We start from the raw sequence: 16,458 nt of genomic DNA, 5'->3' as shown, positions 1-16,458 counted from the left end.
TCACATTTAATGAGAGATTTTGAAGGATGCTTTATTTTAGTTTAAATTTTAGATTAATTTGCAAAGCCTAATGGTACATTCTAATAGCAATACAACAAAAGATATATACTAAATTGTCTATTCAGAATTGTTTTAGTATAAACGTTAGAATAATAACAGATAATAATTACAAACTGCTTTTTGACGTGACCTCCAGCATTTACATTTGACCAGAGCTCCTTGTTTTAATCTTTATGGTTAAGAATAAATTCAGTTCCTCGTCTTATTTTTCTCTGGTGAGAAGATATTACATTTTCTAATAGTTTATAGGCTTTTATTCACTTAGTCGTGAGATGTAATCTACAGCCATTCATTATTTTTTTGCTTTGTGTTAAGACATTTGCAAGAATAATTGCTTTTGGCACAATTTTCATGCAGAAAATATCTTGTTTTCATAAGGAACACACTGCCATTCAAATATGCACACTGACTTATCACAAGGGCAAACACCCGTCACACAGATTTACAATTAGCAATCAGAGCTTTAGCATAAAAGGGCAATATGTGCGCTCTTCTGTTTTGGAGCAATGGATACCAACATTGGAAACAGAGTCAGAGCCTGAGGAGTAAGAGTAAGAGGAGGAGGAGGAGGACGGGGAGTACAAGTACGAGGATGAAGAAGGCCAATGACCGTAATCTCTGATGAGATCCGAGCCACTTTGGTTGATCATGTGGTCAACCATGGTCTAACAATGAGGGAGGCTGGGCGAAGAGAACAGTCACATTTGAGCAGGTACACTGTAGCATCAATCATATGGACCATGTCTTGCGCAGAAATCATCTCAGGATGAAGCAGGTCTACAGGGTGCCATTTGAATGCAATTCATAAAGAGACAAAGAATTGCGATATAACTATGTGCAAGTGAGTCCCACAATTGATGCATACTCTCAACACTGTATACAGTAAATTCTTCTGTTGTTTTGTATGTAGTGTGTGTGCAACTTTATGTTGGTCGGGAATGGGACGAACTGTGTACATTGTTTTTGCGGGACAAATAAACTACAATTTTACCGTGTATTTGTGTGTTCTGAGTATAAAAACAATATTCTCAATATTTTACAACACACTTATGTTTGTACTGTCTGCAGTAAGTGTAACACTATACCAAAAGAAGGGCTAAGTCATTATGTTGAATGGAGAAGAAGTGTTTTAAATTCATCATAGTGTTTTACATTGAGCACATCAGTGTTCAGCTGGTTCTTATAAATGTCTATACATATGATGGTTTGTGTGTGTCATTTGAAAACAAACTCCCATTTTGAGAAGAAATAACATTGTTTTGAATGTAAAGTTTCATTTTGCAGGAGAATTGAGGGGTTTTAGCCATTGTGTGTGTTTTTTTGGATTTGTGTGTAGATAAACGTCCTCGAGGTTATTTTTGTTTTTAAGCAAAGTGCGCCACCTAGAGACGGGAAGACAAGCAGCATCGACGCTTCTCTGAATTCCCACACGGTCACATCACATAAAAAGGCATAGAAGATATTTCAAATGTCATTTGCTTACGATTATGCATAGTTCAAATAGGAAAGCTGTTAAAACTGTGTATTTATTGAATGTATTTAAGGTTGTATATATTTTTCCTTTTATTAATTTATTTAGTTGAATTAATGTTTTTTATTTCCCACTGCTAATTTCATTTGTACTTTTTGTGATTATTAATGTAGATTCTTGGCATTATGTTATGTTTGTTATAATATAATATATAATAATATATAAATAATATATAAATAAATAATATATAATATATAAATACAAATAAAAAAGATTTCAAATTTAAACCTGCCTTCTTGTTTCAGAATTGCTGTCTAAACAGGTAAAGGCAGAACGGATGCTGATTTGTAATCACATTAGGAACCTGTTCCCAGCTCACATTTCCAGTTTCATTAACTTTAATGGCGGATTTAAGAACTGTAGAAACAGAAGATGCTGACTCCTGACTAAATCACTGTTGTTTAGTCATGTGTGTTATTAACAAGCATTTGGTGGTTAGCTGCATCGTAAAACAGGAGAAAATAATAAAAGGGCTTTGCAGAAAGACTGTGAATCCTTTTCTTCAGCCCCTGTGCTGACTCAAGTCAACCCAGTTTTACATTTTCATCTTTTTATTCATACAGAGCCCCCCTCAAAACGCCCACCAGTGCGCAAAATCCAGGGAAACGTCTGAAGTGCCCCGGACAGATACGGCATGTTCCCTTCTTTTAATGTGTTTGTCATTGAGTGACACATTGAATGTTGTGTACGTATGCATGGCATACAAATGTACATGTAAACAACTTAGACAGGCTATCTTCATGAGACTGTAAAATGCTTTTTCATTTTTGTTGTTTTTATTATTATTTATTAAAAATATTATTTGTCTTCTGTCCTTCCACGACTCTCCATAAGATGTTATTTAATATATAACATCTAAAAATAACAAAATGCTTTAAATCAGGGTTTTAATCCGTATTTAGACAGAAAAGGAACAGAGATGAAACTTTCACATCTTCTTATTGAGGCACAAAGGTTAAACACCTTCCTTTACTCTTCGTTGAGTGAAATTATTTTCTTTATTCAAGCCGTACTTTGTGAGCTATTCAACGAAGTGCTTTTTAGATTTAGCTCAGTTCTGAGTTTTTCATGACTTAATCCTCACTAGGATGTCGTCAGACACACACACACGCCTCAACTGATCACATCCGTGGTTATTTGAGGACTGCAGCTTATTATAACCGCAAAACAGTCAGAGATTTGTTAGTCATGGCCATTGGTTTCTTTTCAATCTGTTTGGAAAGGCTCTTGAGGAAAGAGACACATTCATTTGTCTCGGTTTTTGTCATGAAAGTAGCTCAGGTTGGGAGTCTCTCTCTCTCTCTCTCTCTCTCTCTCTGTTACTCTCTCTCACTCTCTCGAGTCACACCTGATTCTGTGAGTCCGATGCGGATTAGGACAGATATCAAAATGATTTATATCTCTGTTGGTGCTGCACGCCTTAATTTTCCTTCAGAAAAACAAGAAGCTAAGACAAACACCCAGACAATTTTTGCATCGCATACAAACGAATGACTGATTTACTAATTAGCCACTTAGCTCTTGATTTCATCTAAACGAGTAAACCGAAGTGTCTCCATCAAAGACACAATGTTGACCAGCCTTTACCATTTCAAACCCATAAAATTCTGTCATTATTTACTCTCATGTTGTTCCAAACCTGTATGACTTTTTATTTTTCGAAGAATCCTTGCAGATGTTTCTATAAAACTGAAGTGAACGAGGACTGGTGAATTGCAAACAGGAAAATGAAAATTCTGTGTTCCACAGAGAGGTTTGGAACAGCATGAGGGCGAGCAAACGATGACAAAGTGTTTATTTCTGGCCGATTTAAACCCTTTAACCAAAGCCCATACTCAGAAACTCGCAGGGCAAAGTCATTTCAAGAAGGGCACAGATGAAGGGACTAGATTCATTTGATGTGCACCACAAGCAAGTGTTCTCAAGCCTCGTGTTTTCAGATTCTGGCAAGTCCAGCTGTGATCAATATCAACGAGGTTTTACACATTCTTTAGACACAGACTGCTATGAATGTTAGATTTAATCATGGTTTAACACAGTACAAGAAAATAATCTGCCTTACATAATGCACAAGACTTGTGATTAACGTTATAAACCAAAAAAGGTCGTGCAGAAATACAAAACAGTCATTATATACAGATATATAAACAATCACATCGGTGACCTAAGGTTTGGTCCCAGCCTTTGGGTTCTCGTGAAGGTTCGGTTTCCTTTATTGCAAAGTTTCACTATTGCAAAGGTTTTCCTTTTCCAATAACACAATCCATCGGGTGTTAACCATTTCGGGCACCTGTGGCACACAGTTCCGACCCGTGTCATTTATAAGAGCTGCGGGCCTCTCGCAGCGAGCGGTCGTAAGGCATGGAAGCGAAGAAGGAGTTCCTCAGCTGACAGTTGATGAAGAACACGATGAGAAGGACCAGGAGAAAAAGCACCAGGCACATCACCACGTATGTGGCCAGGTCCGGCTTGTTCAGTTCGCCCTCGCGCAGAGAACCCCCTCGGCCGGTGGGCTTCAGCAGGGCGGATACGCTGACGGGCCCTTGAGACACGTTGAGTGAGGCCGGCGTGTGTGTGTGTGTCATCAGGTCAAAGTTTCGTGCGGCAGCCGTCGAGTTTAAGAGCATCTGTCTCAGCATGATGAATCAACAGACTGCAATGACAAAAAAAAAGATGCTGTCTATATATGGTGTTGAGTTATGATTTTTATAGTTCATTATTACAATTCTGTTGGGAATTCAAAACAATCCTAGATTGTATAAAGTTAATGTTTAAATTTTGCTTAAAGGCCATTCAATAGATGCAACAGATGAGATGACATCATCTGTGAATATATTGCAGAAGACGTTTTTTTAAGTTAGATATTATTTTGTATGTCAATTAAATGATTCATTCGGGTACCATCCTGAAAAATCATGTACCATAGTTTCAACTTACATAGGATGTGGTGCAAGTTGTCACTAAAATGTTAACGTGTAGCATCTGCTTTCCTGCGCAACAACGGTGCAAATGCTCAAAAGATTTCTGTAGTTGCGATTTAAGGTTGTTTCTGTAAAGAAACATTGAAAATGAATATATCCTTAAAAATGTGACTAATCCCGGTCTCCATATGTAACTTTATATTTATGGATACATACAGTGCATGCACCGTGGTTCTATCTAAAGTAAGCAATATAAAATTACACTTCACTAAAAAAACTTTAAGATATAAATTCCTGTTATAATGTAGCGCTTTTTCTTTTACAATATCACAAGCTTTATATCCACTTACTGTCTGTGCGCCGCGGCGGGCAGCTGGGCAGGCAGAACGCGATGCGTCGTCAGGTGCGCATACCACAAAGTCTCTCCTTCAAGACCAGTAGACCTCCAAAACACTTCAGACGCGAGCTCTGATGTTCGGCACTATATCCGCAGAGGGTTTAAAGAGTCTTTCCATGTCCAACCATATGCTTTCCAATGGACCTATTAATCTCGATGAGAGAGGACCTCTTAAGGCGAGCGGACACCAAAACTGATGAGTTAAAATCTCTCCAAATGTCTCAACAGACGCGCAATATCAACTCCTGACACAAAGTAAACGCTCTATTCCGTCAAGTTTCCATGTTTTGGAGAGGCGTCCATTTATCCAACATCCCGTCGCATGTTTTTTCCAGGGAAATTGGATGTCTCTCCAGACGCGCATCCATCTTCAACGACCGCTGGCGACGAGGGTGTATCGATCTGGTCAGGCTCCGACAGAAAGGCGATTTTTATGAACACATAAAAGAAACATATAAAAGAAAGACAAATGTCCTGCTCTCTGTGCGCAATGGAGAGGCACCGGAGACGCGTTAATGTCTCCCACTCCTCCAGACAGATTCTTCAATTTGAGAGAAAGTGAGTGGAGGAGTTGCAGGATGGTGCGGAATGTCTCAGACAGGTTTCACAGAGAGAGAGAGAGAGAGAGAGAGAGAGAGCGAGAGAGAACATGCAGCCTATCATGTGCACCAGCCATTTAAAGGGACCGTTTGAGCAGCTGATGTCATGACAACATTGCTGGTGTTAGGCAAGGTTTAGGCAAGATTATCACTATTCTTAATTTTAATTTATTTTATTGGCCAATGATAATGCCAGAGATTTAATACACACACACAAGGAAACGATAACAAATAAATATACACTAATAAACATATTTATATCCTGTTTTTAAAAGACAGTGAAACTGGTAAATGTTCAGATCAGAGCAGTTCTTGCTTTATGAGGGTGTGCAGTTTTCTCTTGTATGTCTAAATTTACACCAGGAGAAAATGTCCCTCCGTCTCACTCCGCACAGTCTTTAAGAAACCGAGGCCTGTTTAATCACCATAACTATTGCTCATGCTGAAAGGTAAAGAATAAAGTGTGTAAATCTCTCAGCATGTTTGTGCAACAGACTAAATCTTGAGTGTTGAGTTGTGATTTGTTTGTCCAAAAGGTTCATAAGAAATATAGACATACACTGAAGGAGGGAGTAGAAACAACACAACACATATATAATGGGCATCCACATACAGAATCTTGGCCTAGCACATGACCACCAATGCCCTAGCAACTACCCAGAGCAATGCAGCAACCACTTAGCAACACCCCAGAACATCATAGCTCATAGAAACGGATAAAAACTACTCAGAACACTTTTAACTTGCAAATCACAGACAGTTGGGGCGAATTATTCATGTTGCAAGAGCATGCGTACAGATCTCCCTGGAAATCACCTGTTTTTGTGTAATGTTGAAAGAAAGACACACATCTTGTTAAACTGTAACTGCTTGTTGATGCAGTCATCAAGCTTTAATTTAATGCCTCGCATGTCATTGACTTCCCGCTCAATACTAAACAAACCTGCCGCAGGTGTCATCTGGAGATGATTAGCTCTCATTAACCTACTCGACACGTTCTCGCAAGTTTTTCTGAGAAATAAACAAACACTTCTGAGTTTAATGTAAATATCAACTATTGACTCGCAGTGTTTTGTGCTAAAGCGTTATGAATATTCATATCATTTTACAGCCTGAGGACACGCCCTCCCTGCGGTGATCACCGCCGAGAAACATCATATCACAGCTCAGAGGTTGAACATCTCATCAATATTCATAAGCACCTGTCCACAATTAGCATTTCACACATTCGGGCTTAACAGTGAAGGACATGCTCGCACTGGTTCAGTGACCCCAAAGAAAAGAACAGACACCAACATAAAATGTCACCTGGAGAAAAAGTGGCTGCAAGAACACAGTTTGCGCACTTTACTCTTCAGAGCAGCACATCGAATGTATAATTATTCGTTAGTACACCCAAAAATGAATGTTTATTATTTATTAGCCCTCATAACCCATATGACTTTTGTCTTTCTTCTTTAGAGCACCAAAGAAAAGACGTATCATACTGTGTCCTCTAACATGACCAGGTTAACATGCTTCAAAACTACTGCACCGCATGTAAACATCTTTCATAAATATGAACCTCAGAGTCACAGCTCATAAATATCCTACGGGTGTACTCAGATCCGCAGAAAGAGAAAACATAGCTGTAATTGCACAGGGCTAAGGAGATTGCTTTGCAACTGACACTTTCCTCTAAAGGGCCCATTTTGCCACCGGCTGCCTTTCTGCCTCCCCCCCGCACCACTGACCCATTTTCTGTTCCTGCGCTGTCCAATTCAATCTACCTCTAATCCATTGGCTGACAAACTAAGTCCCCTCATCATCTTTATGAAATTCCACCTGGAGGGCCGTCACGAGTCGAGAGATGCAGCGGGCGTGTACGAAGAGAAGAAAGCGTATTTTTAGATCTCTAACAACAATTCTTAAGCTCTCTCTTATTAGAAGATGGCCTGCTGACAGATTTTTGCGTGCGTACGCTAAAGAAAGGCTACAACTCTCCTCACGGCCTTTTCCAGCCAGCGGACGTGTGATTTGTGCACACAAAAAACCACAGAGATACAGTCTTAATGCTAAATGTGCAACTAGATGCAAGACGCAAACGTCCTCCTACGTTTCCTCTGATGACAGCGCTGTGTTCTCGGCGGGGGGGGGACGCGGGGGTAATGCGAGATAAGTCTTCCTGCCACGGGCTCGCTGACGCATTGGCTGACAGCATTGGCTCGTGTTTAGTCACACACACACATCATCAATTCAAGCCTGACTGCGGGTCTCTTCGGGGTTATGTGAAGTTATCACCCCGCTGATGTCTGCTGCTGGTTATCCTCCTGAGATCGTGAACACAGTGTGAGTTTATCACACGCCACCTTGACAGAAACAAATACGAGGTGAGGCAGGAAATGCGTTCCATAAACAAAGCTGTGCACGTGAAGCTTTACACTTACAGAGTTTAGCAGTTGTTCTTACCCAATGGGCGCTTTATCCTTGCAGGTGACATCACTACAGGTGGCTGGTTTACAGTTTTTAAACAAAAACACAAAAAAAATCATTCATGCTATTATTTAGGTTTTGGGATTAAAACAAATGTCCAATGCAATTTATTTAAATTTATAATACTTGTTTTATATATGCTGTTGTGCCTGATAGTGTGCAGGAGGCATTTTTATGTCATTTTATTTAAAAAAGTATCGTATAAAAAGGGACAAAACACTGAACTTTTAAGGAATTTATTTTGACAATATTATTTGGAAAAAAAGACAAATTAACTTTAGTATATCAGGGAGTATGGGTTTCAATTGAATATATTAGAGAAAGAAATAAGACAGAAAAAAAAAAAAAAAAAAATGTAAAAGGAAATAAAAAATCTTAATTGAAACCAACACCCTAGATATTTATGAAAATTGAAATAAAATCTCCAGACACACAAATAAAGTATGAATTCAGTCCTTTACAGACGGTTTGATCGGATGCACATGCCTGCCTGGAGTTAACTTCCGGTCTGTGTTTGGTTATAATATGACAATTTATTAATATACATTTATTTTTGTTAGAAACAGGGAGGGGATAATCTTTTTTAGTAAATGCAAAATAATAATTTGACTCCTTAAACTAAACATTCAATGTTCAAGTTACTTTATTATCTTTGCAGAGAGAACGTTTTGCAAGTTACTATACTGTAGATTCTTTGCAAAGGTCTACCAGAAGTTATGTTTAAGCCACAAAATGTTGATTTATGTATTTTGGGCTGAAACCGTCTATAAATGATGAACATGAGATGCTCACCACCAGACACATATTGACTGTTTTGATTAGACTATTTAATATCTTCCCTAGAAACATCATCTCTTCAACCACCAACACGTTTGTAACCACATTACAAGACACTCAGAACATCCTAGAAAACCACGTGGAAACACTCAAGACACCGCATTGCAATGAGCTAAAGATACTGAGAACACATTAGCAACCACCCACACCTGCAGCATCATGGCAGTGAGTTTGGCACACAACATATTTTCTCCAGAAAATGTCAAAATGCAGTTCTTTATAAAGCTGAACTAGTAAAAGAGAATTTTGCATAACACACACACAAACATAATATGATGATTCAGGTGAGGTTGTGGTTTCACAGGAGCTATTAGACTCTCCATTACCTCAATTATTAAACAGACTCTCCTGAGATTTCTTCATCTTCCTCATGACACTCTCAGAATAATCTCACGCCCTACAGGCAGAGCACCTCACACTTATGTTCATATGTATTTACTTTAGCTAACTGTAAGATCATTATATGAAACACACATTAATAAAATGTTTGATCAAATATAAGACAATTCAGATAAAAAGTGACAAATGCAAACAGTTGGTCTCTTGATACAGGCTGCATGCTTGCCTGGGGTTCATGTGTGTTTACATGACAGACCGACCCTCTGTGTTTATATGTGACAGACCGACACGGTGTGTGTTTATATGTGACAGACCCACACGCTGTGTGTTTATATGAACAAGACTGAAACGTTAAAATCAGTTGTCATGTGACATGAGAGGAATACGGTCCACAAATAACCTTCAATTCAACATTATACAAATCCAGACACAAAATAAATAAATACATAGAGATTCAAAGCAGACTTTGAAGAGGGGTTGGAAAAGACCTTTAATTTGCCGAACTGAAGGCTTGTGTCTTTTGACATGAGCTTGACATAAGTCCCAATCAGGTTCATTATCCAGAGAGAGAGAGAGAGAGACAGAGAGAGAGAGAGAGAGAGAGGAGAGAGAGAGAGGGAGAGGAGAGAGAGAGAGAGAGAGAAAGAAAGAAAGAAAGAAAGAGAGAGAGAGAGCGAGAGAGAGAGAGAGAGAGAAACAAAGAAAGAAAGAAAGAAAGAAAGAGAGAGAGAGCGAGAGCGAGAGAGAGAGAGAGAGAGAGAGCGAGAGCGAGAGCGAGAGCGAGAGAGAGAGAGAGAGAGAGAGAGAGAGTGAGAGAGAGAGAGAGAGAGAGAGAGAGAGAAAGAAAGAAAGAAAGCGAGAGAGAGAGAGAGAGAGAAAGAAAGCGAGAGAGAGAGAGAGAAACAAAGAAAGAAAGAAAGAAAGAAAGAGAGAGAGAGCGAGAGCGAGAGAGAGAGAGAGAGAGAGAGAGAGAGCGAGAGCGAGAGCGAGAGCGAGAGAGAGAGAGAGAGCGAGAGCGAGAGCGAGAGCGAGAGCGAGAGAGAGAGAGAGAGAGAGAGAGAGAGAGAGAGAGAGAGAGAGAGAGAGTGAGAGAGAGAGAGAGAGAGAGAGAGCGAGAGCGAGAGCGAGAGCGAGAGAGAGAGAGAGAGAGAGAGAGAGAGAGAGAGAGAGAGAGAGAGAGCGAGAGAGAGAGAGAGAGAGAGAGAGAGAGAGAGAGAGAGAGAGAGAGAAAGAAAGAAAGAAAGAAAGAGAGAGAGAGCGAGAGAGAGCGAGAGCGAGAGAGAGAGAGAGAGAGAGAGCGAGAGCGAGAGCGAGAGCGAGAGCGAGAGAGAGAGAGAGAGAGAGAGAGAGAGCGAGAGCGAGAGCGAGAGCGAGAGCGAGAGAGAGAGAGAGAGAGAGAGAGAGAGAGAGAGAGAGGGTCAAATGATAGGAAACTGCCGTATATCACAACAAAAGAGGAAACAAAGAATCTGCCTTGATCTGATGTTTCCCACATAGGAACATATAATAATATTACTGTATATTACATTATTATTTTATTCTGCTACTTAAATGTGTATTTTGCTTTTGTAAATGATTGTTTAAAATATAATTTTTTTCTGTTTTTATAAATTTACATAGATTATAAACCACTTTAAACTGCTCTACATACATCACACCTTTAATTCTATTTTATTACTATTCTTTTCTTTCTTTTAGTTTATATTCATACTATTTGTACACAAATGCTTTGTCAAGACATTTTGTTATGCCGATAAAGCACACTTAAATTTAAATTAAATTGGGGGAGAGAGAGACTCACTCACCCATTCACACAAACATTCATGAGCATTGTCTGAAGAATTCAAATTCATTGGATTTGAGCATGTATAAGAATCATGAAAGGATGAGAAAAATATCCTTTGCATGTGCAATGACATTCTTGAGCATTGTTTAAAAAAAAAAACAATTTTCAGCTAGAGTTCAACCCAAATTCATCTGAGTGTCTTAAATCGGTGCAGGCAGTCTCTTCATCACATCCATGGCCATTCCATGACAACCATCTGTTTTAATAAGGAGCACTGAAGTGTGTGTGTGTGAGGAGAATCAGGTGAATTTTAATGGCTGCTTGTGTGGACCGTTTGCTTGCAGACAGCATTAGATATCGAACCAGCATCTGCTAGATCAGGCCACCTAACACCATTCACTGACCAGAGACAAACATCACGTGAACGAAATACAGATTTTTACCTCTGAAGGAAATGCTGCCCACGATCGAGATGGATGTTGTGGGCAGTTTATCAGGGTGTAGTTGCTCAGATGTTTTTAAGATCATTGCTTTGGGGTGGCAAAAGGGTTTCTGATGATTGCTACAGGCCATTGCTTAGGTGGGTTACTGACCTTATTCAAAATGGCCCACCCTCTCTCTCTGCTTTTAATTAACCCAAAAATTTTCCTTTTATCAATCCTTACAATCAGATGAATAATTTCTTGTTTTTCTCGCAAACATACGCAGTCACATCAAGACCACAGAGGTCAAATTGAATTCGGATGTACGTTTCGAATTATATTCATAACTCCTTATGTACTGTAGATGAAATCATCGTGTTTGTCCTTTAGGGTACGAAACAGCAGCTTTTAATACGCAACTAATTGCATGCAAAATATAGCAACACACACACACAGAGTCTCAATGGGTAATTTGCCTCATTTACACTCTCCACAATGCGAAACAAAGTGTTCGCAGGGGTTTCAACGCTGCAGCTTAAGCTTAAACAGAACCATGTTATCTCTCAAAACAGTCTAATTATAACACAGCTAAAATAAGTCAGATAAAGAGGAAACAATCTTTCCTCTCCTGTTAGGATGAAGGAAGAGCACAATCCACTTCAATCACACAATCCAACTCGACAGCGTGACACTCACAGGACCAGAGCATCGCTGTCAATCTCAAGATTCACCTCAAGAGCATGATGCTCATAACACCAGATCTCCAATGTCAATCCTACAATCAACCTTGAAAGCGTGATGCTGGGTTTCCATGGAAACATGTGCTCACTTTAAATACGTTTCTGTTGCATTATGTTGTTTTCGCCTGTTCATGTTATCAATCTGAGGTTTGTTTCGCGTTGTTGACGCTAGAGAGATCAATGAATAACCCAGGGTTAAATATGAGCACGGGTCGACAATATAGGTTAACAGGTGTGAAACGGCAGTTCAAAACACATATTCTGCTGTTGACTTGACAATTATAGCACATCCTACTCAGCATGACTCACTCCAGATCTAATGTCTTTGGATAAAATTAGAGCTAGTGGTTGGAGATGGCAGGCTGGCATGTGTGTGTGTTTATGTGTGTGGATTTGTGCGCTGAACATCTCTTGCTGTGTCCCGTAATGACCTGCGAGATGTTTGACAGGTGAGAGCAGACCCAAAACTTCCACCCGCTCTGGTGTTTGTTCCAACAGTCTGACAGAACAGGTTCTGTGTGTTCTGGTGTCACTCTGGATTCTCAGACGTTATGCCAACGGACCGTTCGAGGTTGCGGTGCATATTGCAGACGATACTGCCAAGAAATTTGTGAAAATCTGAGGCCAGCAAGAGGAAGTGTTGTTTACAGAGGGCCAGATTGCAACAATGATCACTTCTAAGGATAGACTTATCCGAGGCGGTGATGAGGGGCATATAAGCCTTTTCTATATTTAAAAGTAAATCACAATAAGAAAAAATAAAATAAGTGAATTAAATATAAATAAAAAATGTAAATGAAACATGAATACATAAAAACATATACAGTTATAGAAAAAATTAAGAGACCATTTCAGAATTGTTTTCAGTTTTATTGAATTTATATGATAATTTAATGATATTTTGTTGTTTTCTGCATGTGAACTACTAAAAATATTGTTTCTTTTTACATCTATTTGCTGAAAATGAAAACCAATGAGATGCTGTGTATTTTTTCAGACATCAAATACTGCAAATTAGGAAAACAAGTTCTTATTCTCTTAAGCGATACAACAGTCATGTTTATTTAGGCAAATGTCACATTTTTTATGTGTCAGTCTCTAACATTGCTGTTGGATGACTTTATTTCACTCATGAGGTTTGATTTTATGGCCACAGCACATCTAGAAATGAAGTTGCAATGGTCTCTTATATTTTTTCCATGGCTGTTTTTATACACATAGAAGCTGTACACTGATAGAAACGTGCTATAGGCCGTTAAAAGTCTTTAAAATATCCAAAAGAGGCACTATCACCACTCTACCGGCCTGTCTCTGGTGAGTTGAGCAAGAGTTAACAAATTCTGATCACCTGTAGGACTCAATGGTCGTCCAGCATCTGTCCCATGGTGCCGTGGGGCAACTGTCATGACCGGACTGAGTGAGATGATGATGGTGGAGGTGGCGCTGGTGGGACTTTGCTGTGGACTGTAATGAGTGATGACTTCTCTCGAGGGACTGAAGAAGAGCGTGAGGGAGAATAAGAGGAAGCAACAGGGAATAAGTGGTGTCATTCCTCTCGTCACACACCGGTACGTTGGTGCCCTGGAGGACGGAATATAATCAATACACACACTTTCAGCATTTGCAGAGAGACTCATCGTTAAGATGTGTTCTCTGACACCGTTTCAACAAAAGCTAGATTGAATTCAACAAATATCTGAAATATTTTCTTCCGTGTGTTGAAAGAGCGTAAGAAGCACCTCTTATGAGATCTTTTTAATATCATTCTTTTCCTTCCTGGACATTAAAAAGATAAAAAAAACAGGAAAAATCAGCCCTTTTGCTTAAGTCTTCTCCCCAGACTAATAAAATCTAAAATGAAATCTTTCATACTGATTGCAGATCGAAGCTCGATCTCTTCTGAAACTCTGGGGACCTTTGTGAGATTTCTGGTTCTTTTTCTCAGGAGAAATATCTGATGTGCAGGAGCCTGGAATGCAACTTTTGATCTTCATATATTTTCATTTATGTCTATGAGAAAGAATTGAGATATCGATGAGCTCCTTTCTGTGATTTTTGTTTCATAAGGTTTGTGACCCTGAAGAAGAAATCTCAACAATGTCTCAACTTGTGACAAACTTCTACCTTTGTCCAGAACAAATGATCCTGGACATGCCACCCAATAAACAGTTCAGTTCTATACTCACACGGTTTGTGTCTCATTTGTGCCCAATCTATACAATGTGAAAAAGAGCTATACAATGTGACCTTCAAGAAGGTTCCTGCAGCTCCGGCACGTTTCTAATGAGAAAATAAAAGCCATCAGAGAGCACCAAAGAGGCACATAGCCAAACCCGTGCCAATCACAGTCATGCCATCGCGCTTATGCGACGCTCCCGGCGGGTGGCATCATCGCACAATGAGACCAGACGCCTGCCTCTCTCCTCCTCGCAGACTGCCTGAGGAAGTCTGGACACTCGCCAGCCGAGATGTCACACACCTCGAGCGCTCGGGCCTCTCTCCTGGAGCTCTGCCTGTGTTTATGTCCTTTTTCCTATCATTACTTTGACGTCTGAATGCATCGCTGCAGCCCAACAGGATTCAGACTGCTTAGTATTCAGCAGCGTCTCCCAAAACAACCTTTCCTGGAACGCAACAACAAAACGCATTGGATCAAGTGTCTTGTCCCTTCGCTACACACATGAAGCACGCTGTCTAACACTCAAATATGGTATCAGATTCATACATTGATCCGAGTTTACTTTACATCCTAATTCAAATTAGTACACACATGAAAACGAATGTTTCATTTCACACCGTCAAGACAAGTTAAACAACATCAGATTGTGAAAGTGTTGTGAAAAGTGTTACTCTTGAACTTTACCAACCCTTTAAAACCCAAAAGAGAACATTTGTGAAGATTTCTCTTTGAGGATGATAAATATGTATCAGTATCAGTAAGTACAGTATCAATACGTTTACCGTTTTAAAATGTGCAAAAGGACATTAATAAGTGTACGAATATTCCTTTGAACGGTAGTGTATGTTTAAAACAACAAAATATCTTGGCTAAATCTCAAACATCAGATTTTAAAAAAGAAAGTCAAGTTTACTCGAATAAAACTGTTCATCTCAGGTCATTCAAGCTTCATTCATTGATGAAATAATAAAACATGATTTATACATGAGAAAACAATGAGCTAATTATAGTAAAAAAGTTAAAGAAGTCAAGAGTGAACGTTAGAAGCCTCTGCCGGTTCCTCTGGTGAAGGGTGAGAATTAGAGATGTGCCCCCGCGTGAGCAGGTGAGAGCCTGCAGTCCTGTTAAAATGCCTCTCATATGATTAACCACCTGTCTGAGATGATGATGTGTAGAAAAAACGTGTGTCGACATGGCTGATTTCCAACAGCTTATTTTAACATTGACACAAAATAACTCACCAATCATGTTGACCATGAGATATAATAAATTATATTTCAGTGCATGTTATTTATAGCAAGTTCTTATAAAAATATGTTACCGTTAAATTTGTGTGTGTGTTTTGCCGTGTGATAGGCTGAATACTCTGGTAGCCAACTAATGTATTTCCTCCACGACAGTGCCGGGGTTGAGCCATGTCTTCCCACGAGCTCCTCAGATAAGAAACAACACGGCTTCTGATAGACCACAGGGAGATGAATCATCCTGCCAGTCAGAGGAAACGCTGAATGAAAATTAAAGGCATACTTCATACGGAAATTCTCTAAGGGACCAGACGTGTCACTATGGTGATAATCTGATTTTGAGTTTTAAGAATATAAGAATGATGTGTGGAAGGCCATTATTTTGTCAGATAGCCATGCCTGAGTAAACTAGGAAAAAACTGTACTTGCAAATACTTTGATGACTCGGTTGGTAGTCATCCATGGTGCTATTTTTGTATGACTCAGTAATACGTGTTTTACTTTTTTTTAGATCCTGATGGATGGAACCCCCCTTTAAGTATGCTACGTATCTTTTTACGTCATTAGCAGATGCAAAGGATAGCTGTCCAACAACGGAAGTGCCATACAGAATCTGCATCCAGCCCTTTTTCCACGACCATGAATGTGGTCAACATTTTCGTGATGATTGCTTTGTTTGGTAACACAATACAATAAGGTACCCTTTATGAAGCATTAAATGTGTTCATTAATGATTAATAAGTCATTATAAAGCAGTTATAACTACACAAATAAAAAGGGGGATTTTAACGAAATACTGAGCAGATATAAGTCAAACTTTCCTGTAGCTCAGTGGTAAGAGCATAGCACTAACAACACCAACGTTGTGGGTTGGATCCCAGGGGATTGAGCATGCTTAGAAATTTTTATTGTAGGATAATGCAATGTAAGT

General features: G+C 39.4%; 1 protein-coding gene across 2 annotated transcripts; it reads right to left on the bottom strand.

The window, feature by feature from the left end:
• Positions 1–3,643: 3,643 nt before the first annotated feature.
• On the bottom strand, positions 3,644–5,471 carry LOC130438315 (small integral membrane protein 32-like). Of its 2 annotated transcripts, XM_056770179.1 has the most exons (3): positions 4,863–5,471; positions 4,529–4,640; positions 3,644–4,244 (listed from the first exon to the last, which is right to left on the bottom strand). In XM_056770179.1, the coding sequence occupies exon 3, from the start codon at positions 4,228–4,230 to the stop codon at positions 3,907–3,909; it is 324 nt and encodes a 107-aa protein (XP_056626157.1). In that variant the 5' UTR covers positions 4,231–4,244; positions 4,529–4,640; positions 4,863–5,471; the 3' UTR covers positions 3,644–3,906. The 2 variants fall into 2 exon arrangements, with proteins under 2 accessions (XP_056626157.1, XP_056626156.1); XM_056770178.1 differs by lacking the exon at positions 4,529–4,640.
• Between the last annotated feature and the right edge of the window lie 10,987 nt (positions 5,472–16,458).

Source organism: Triplophysa dalaica, chromosome 16, assembly GCF_015846415.1.
Source record: "Triplophysa dalaica isolate WHDGS20190420 chromosome 16, ASM1584641v1, whole genome shotgun sequence".
Taxonomy (NCBI): domain Eukaryota; kingdom Metazoa; phylum Chordata; class Actinopteri; order Cypriniformes; family Nemacheilidae; genus Triplophysa; species Triplophysa dalaica.
The sequence above is the reverse complement of the archived record's forward strand: the minus strand, read 5'-3'. Positions and strand labels throughout refer to the sequence as shown.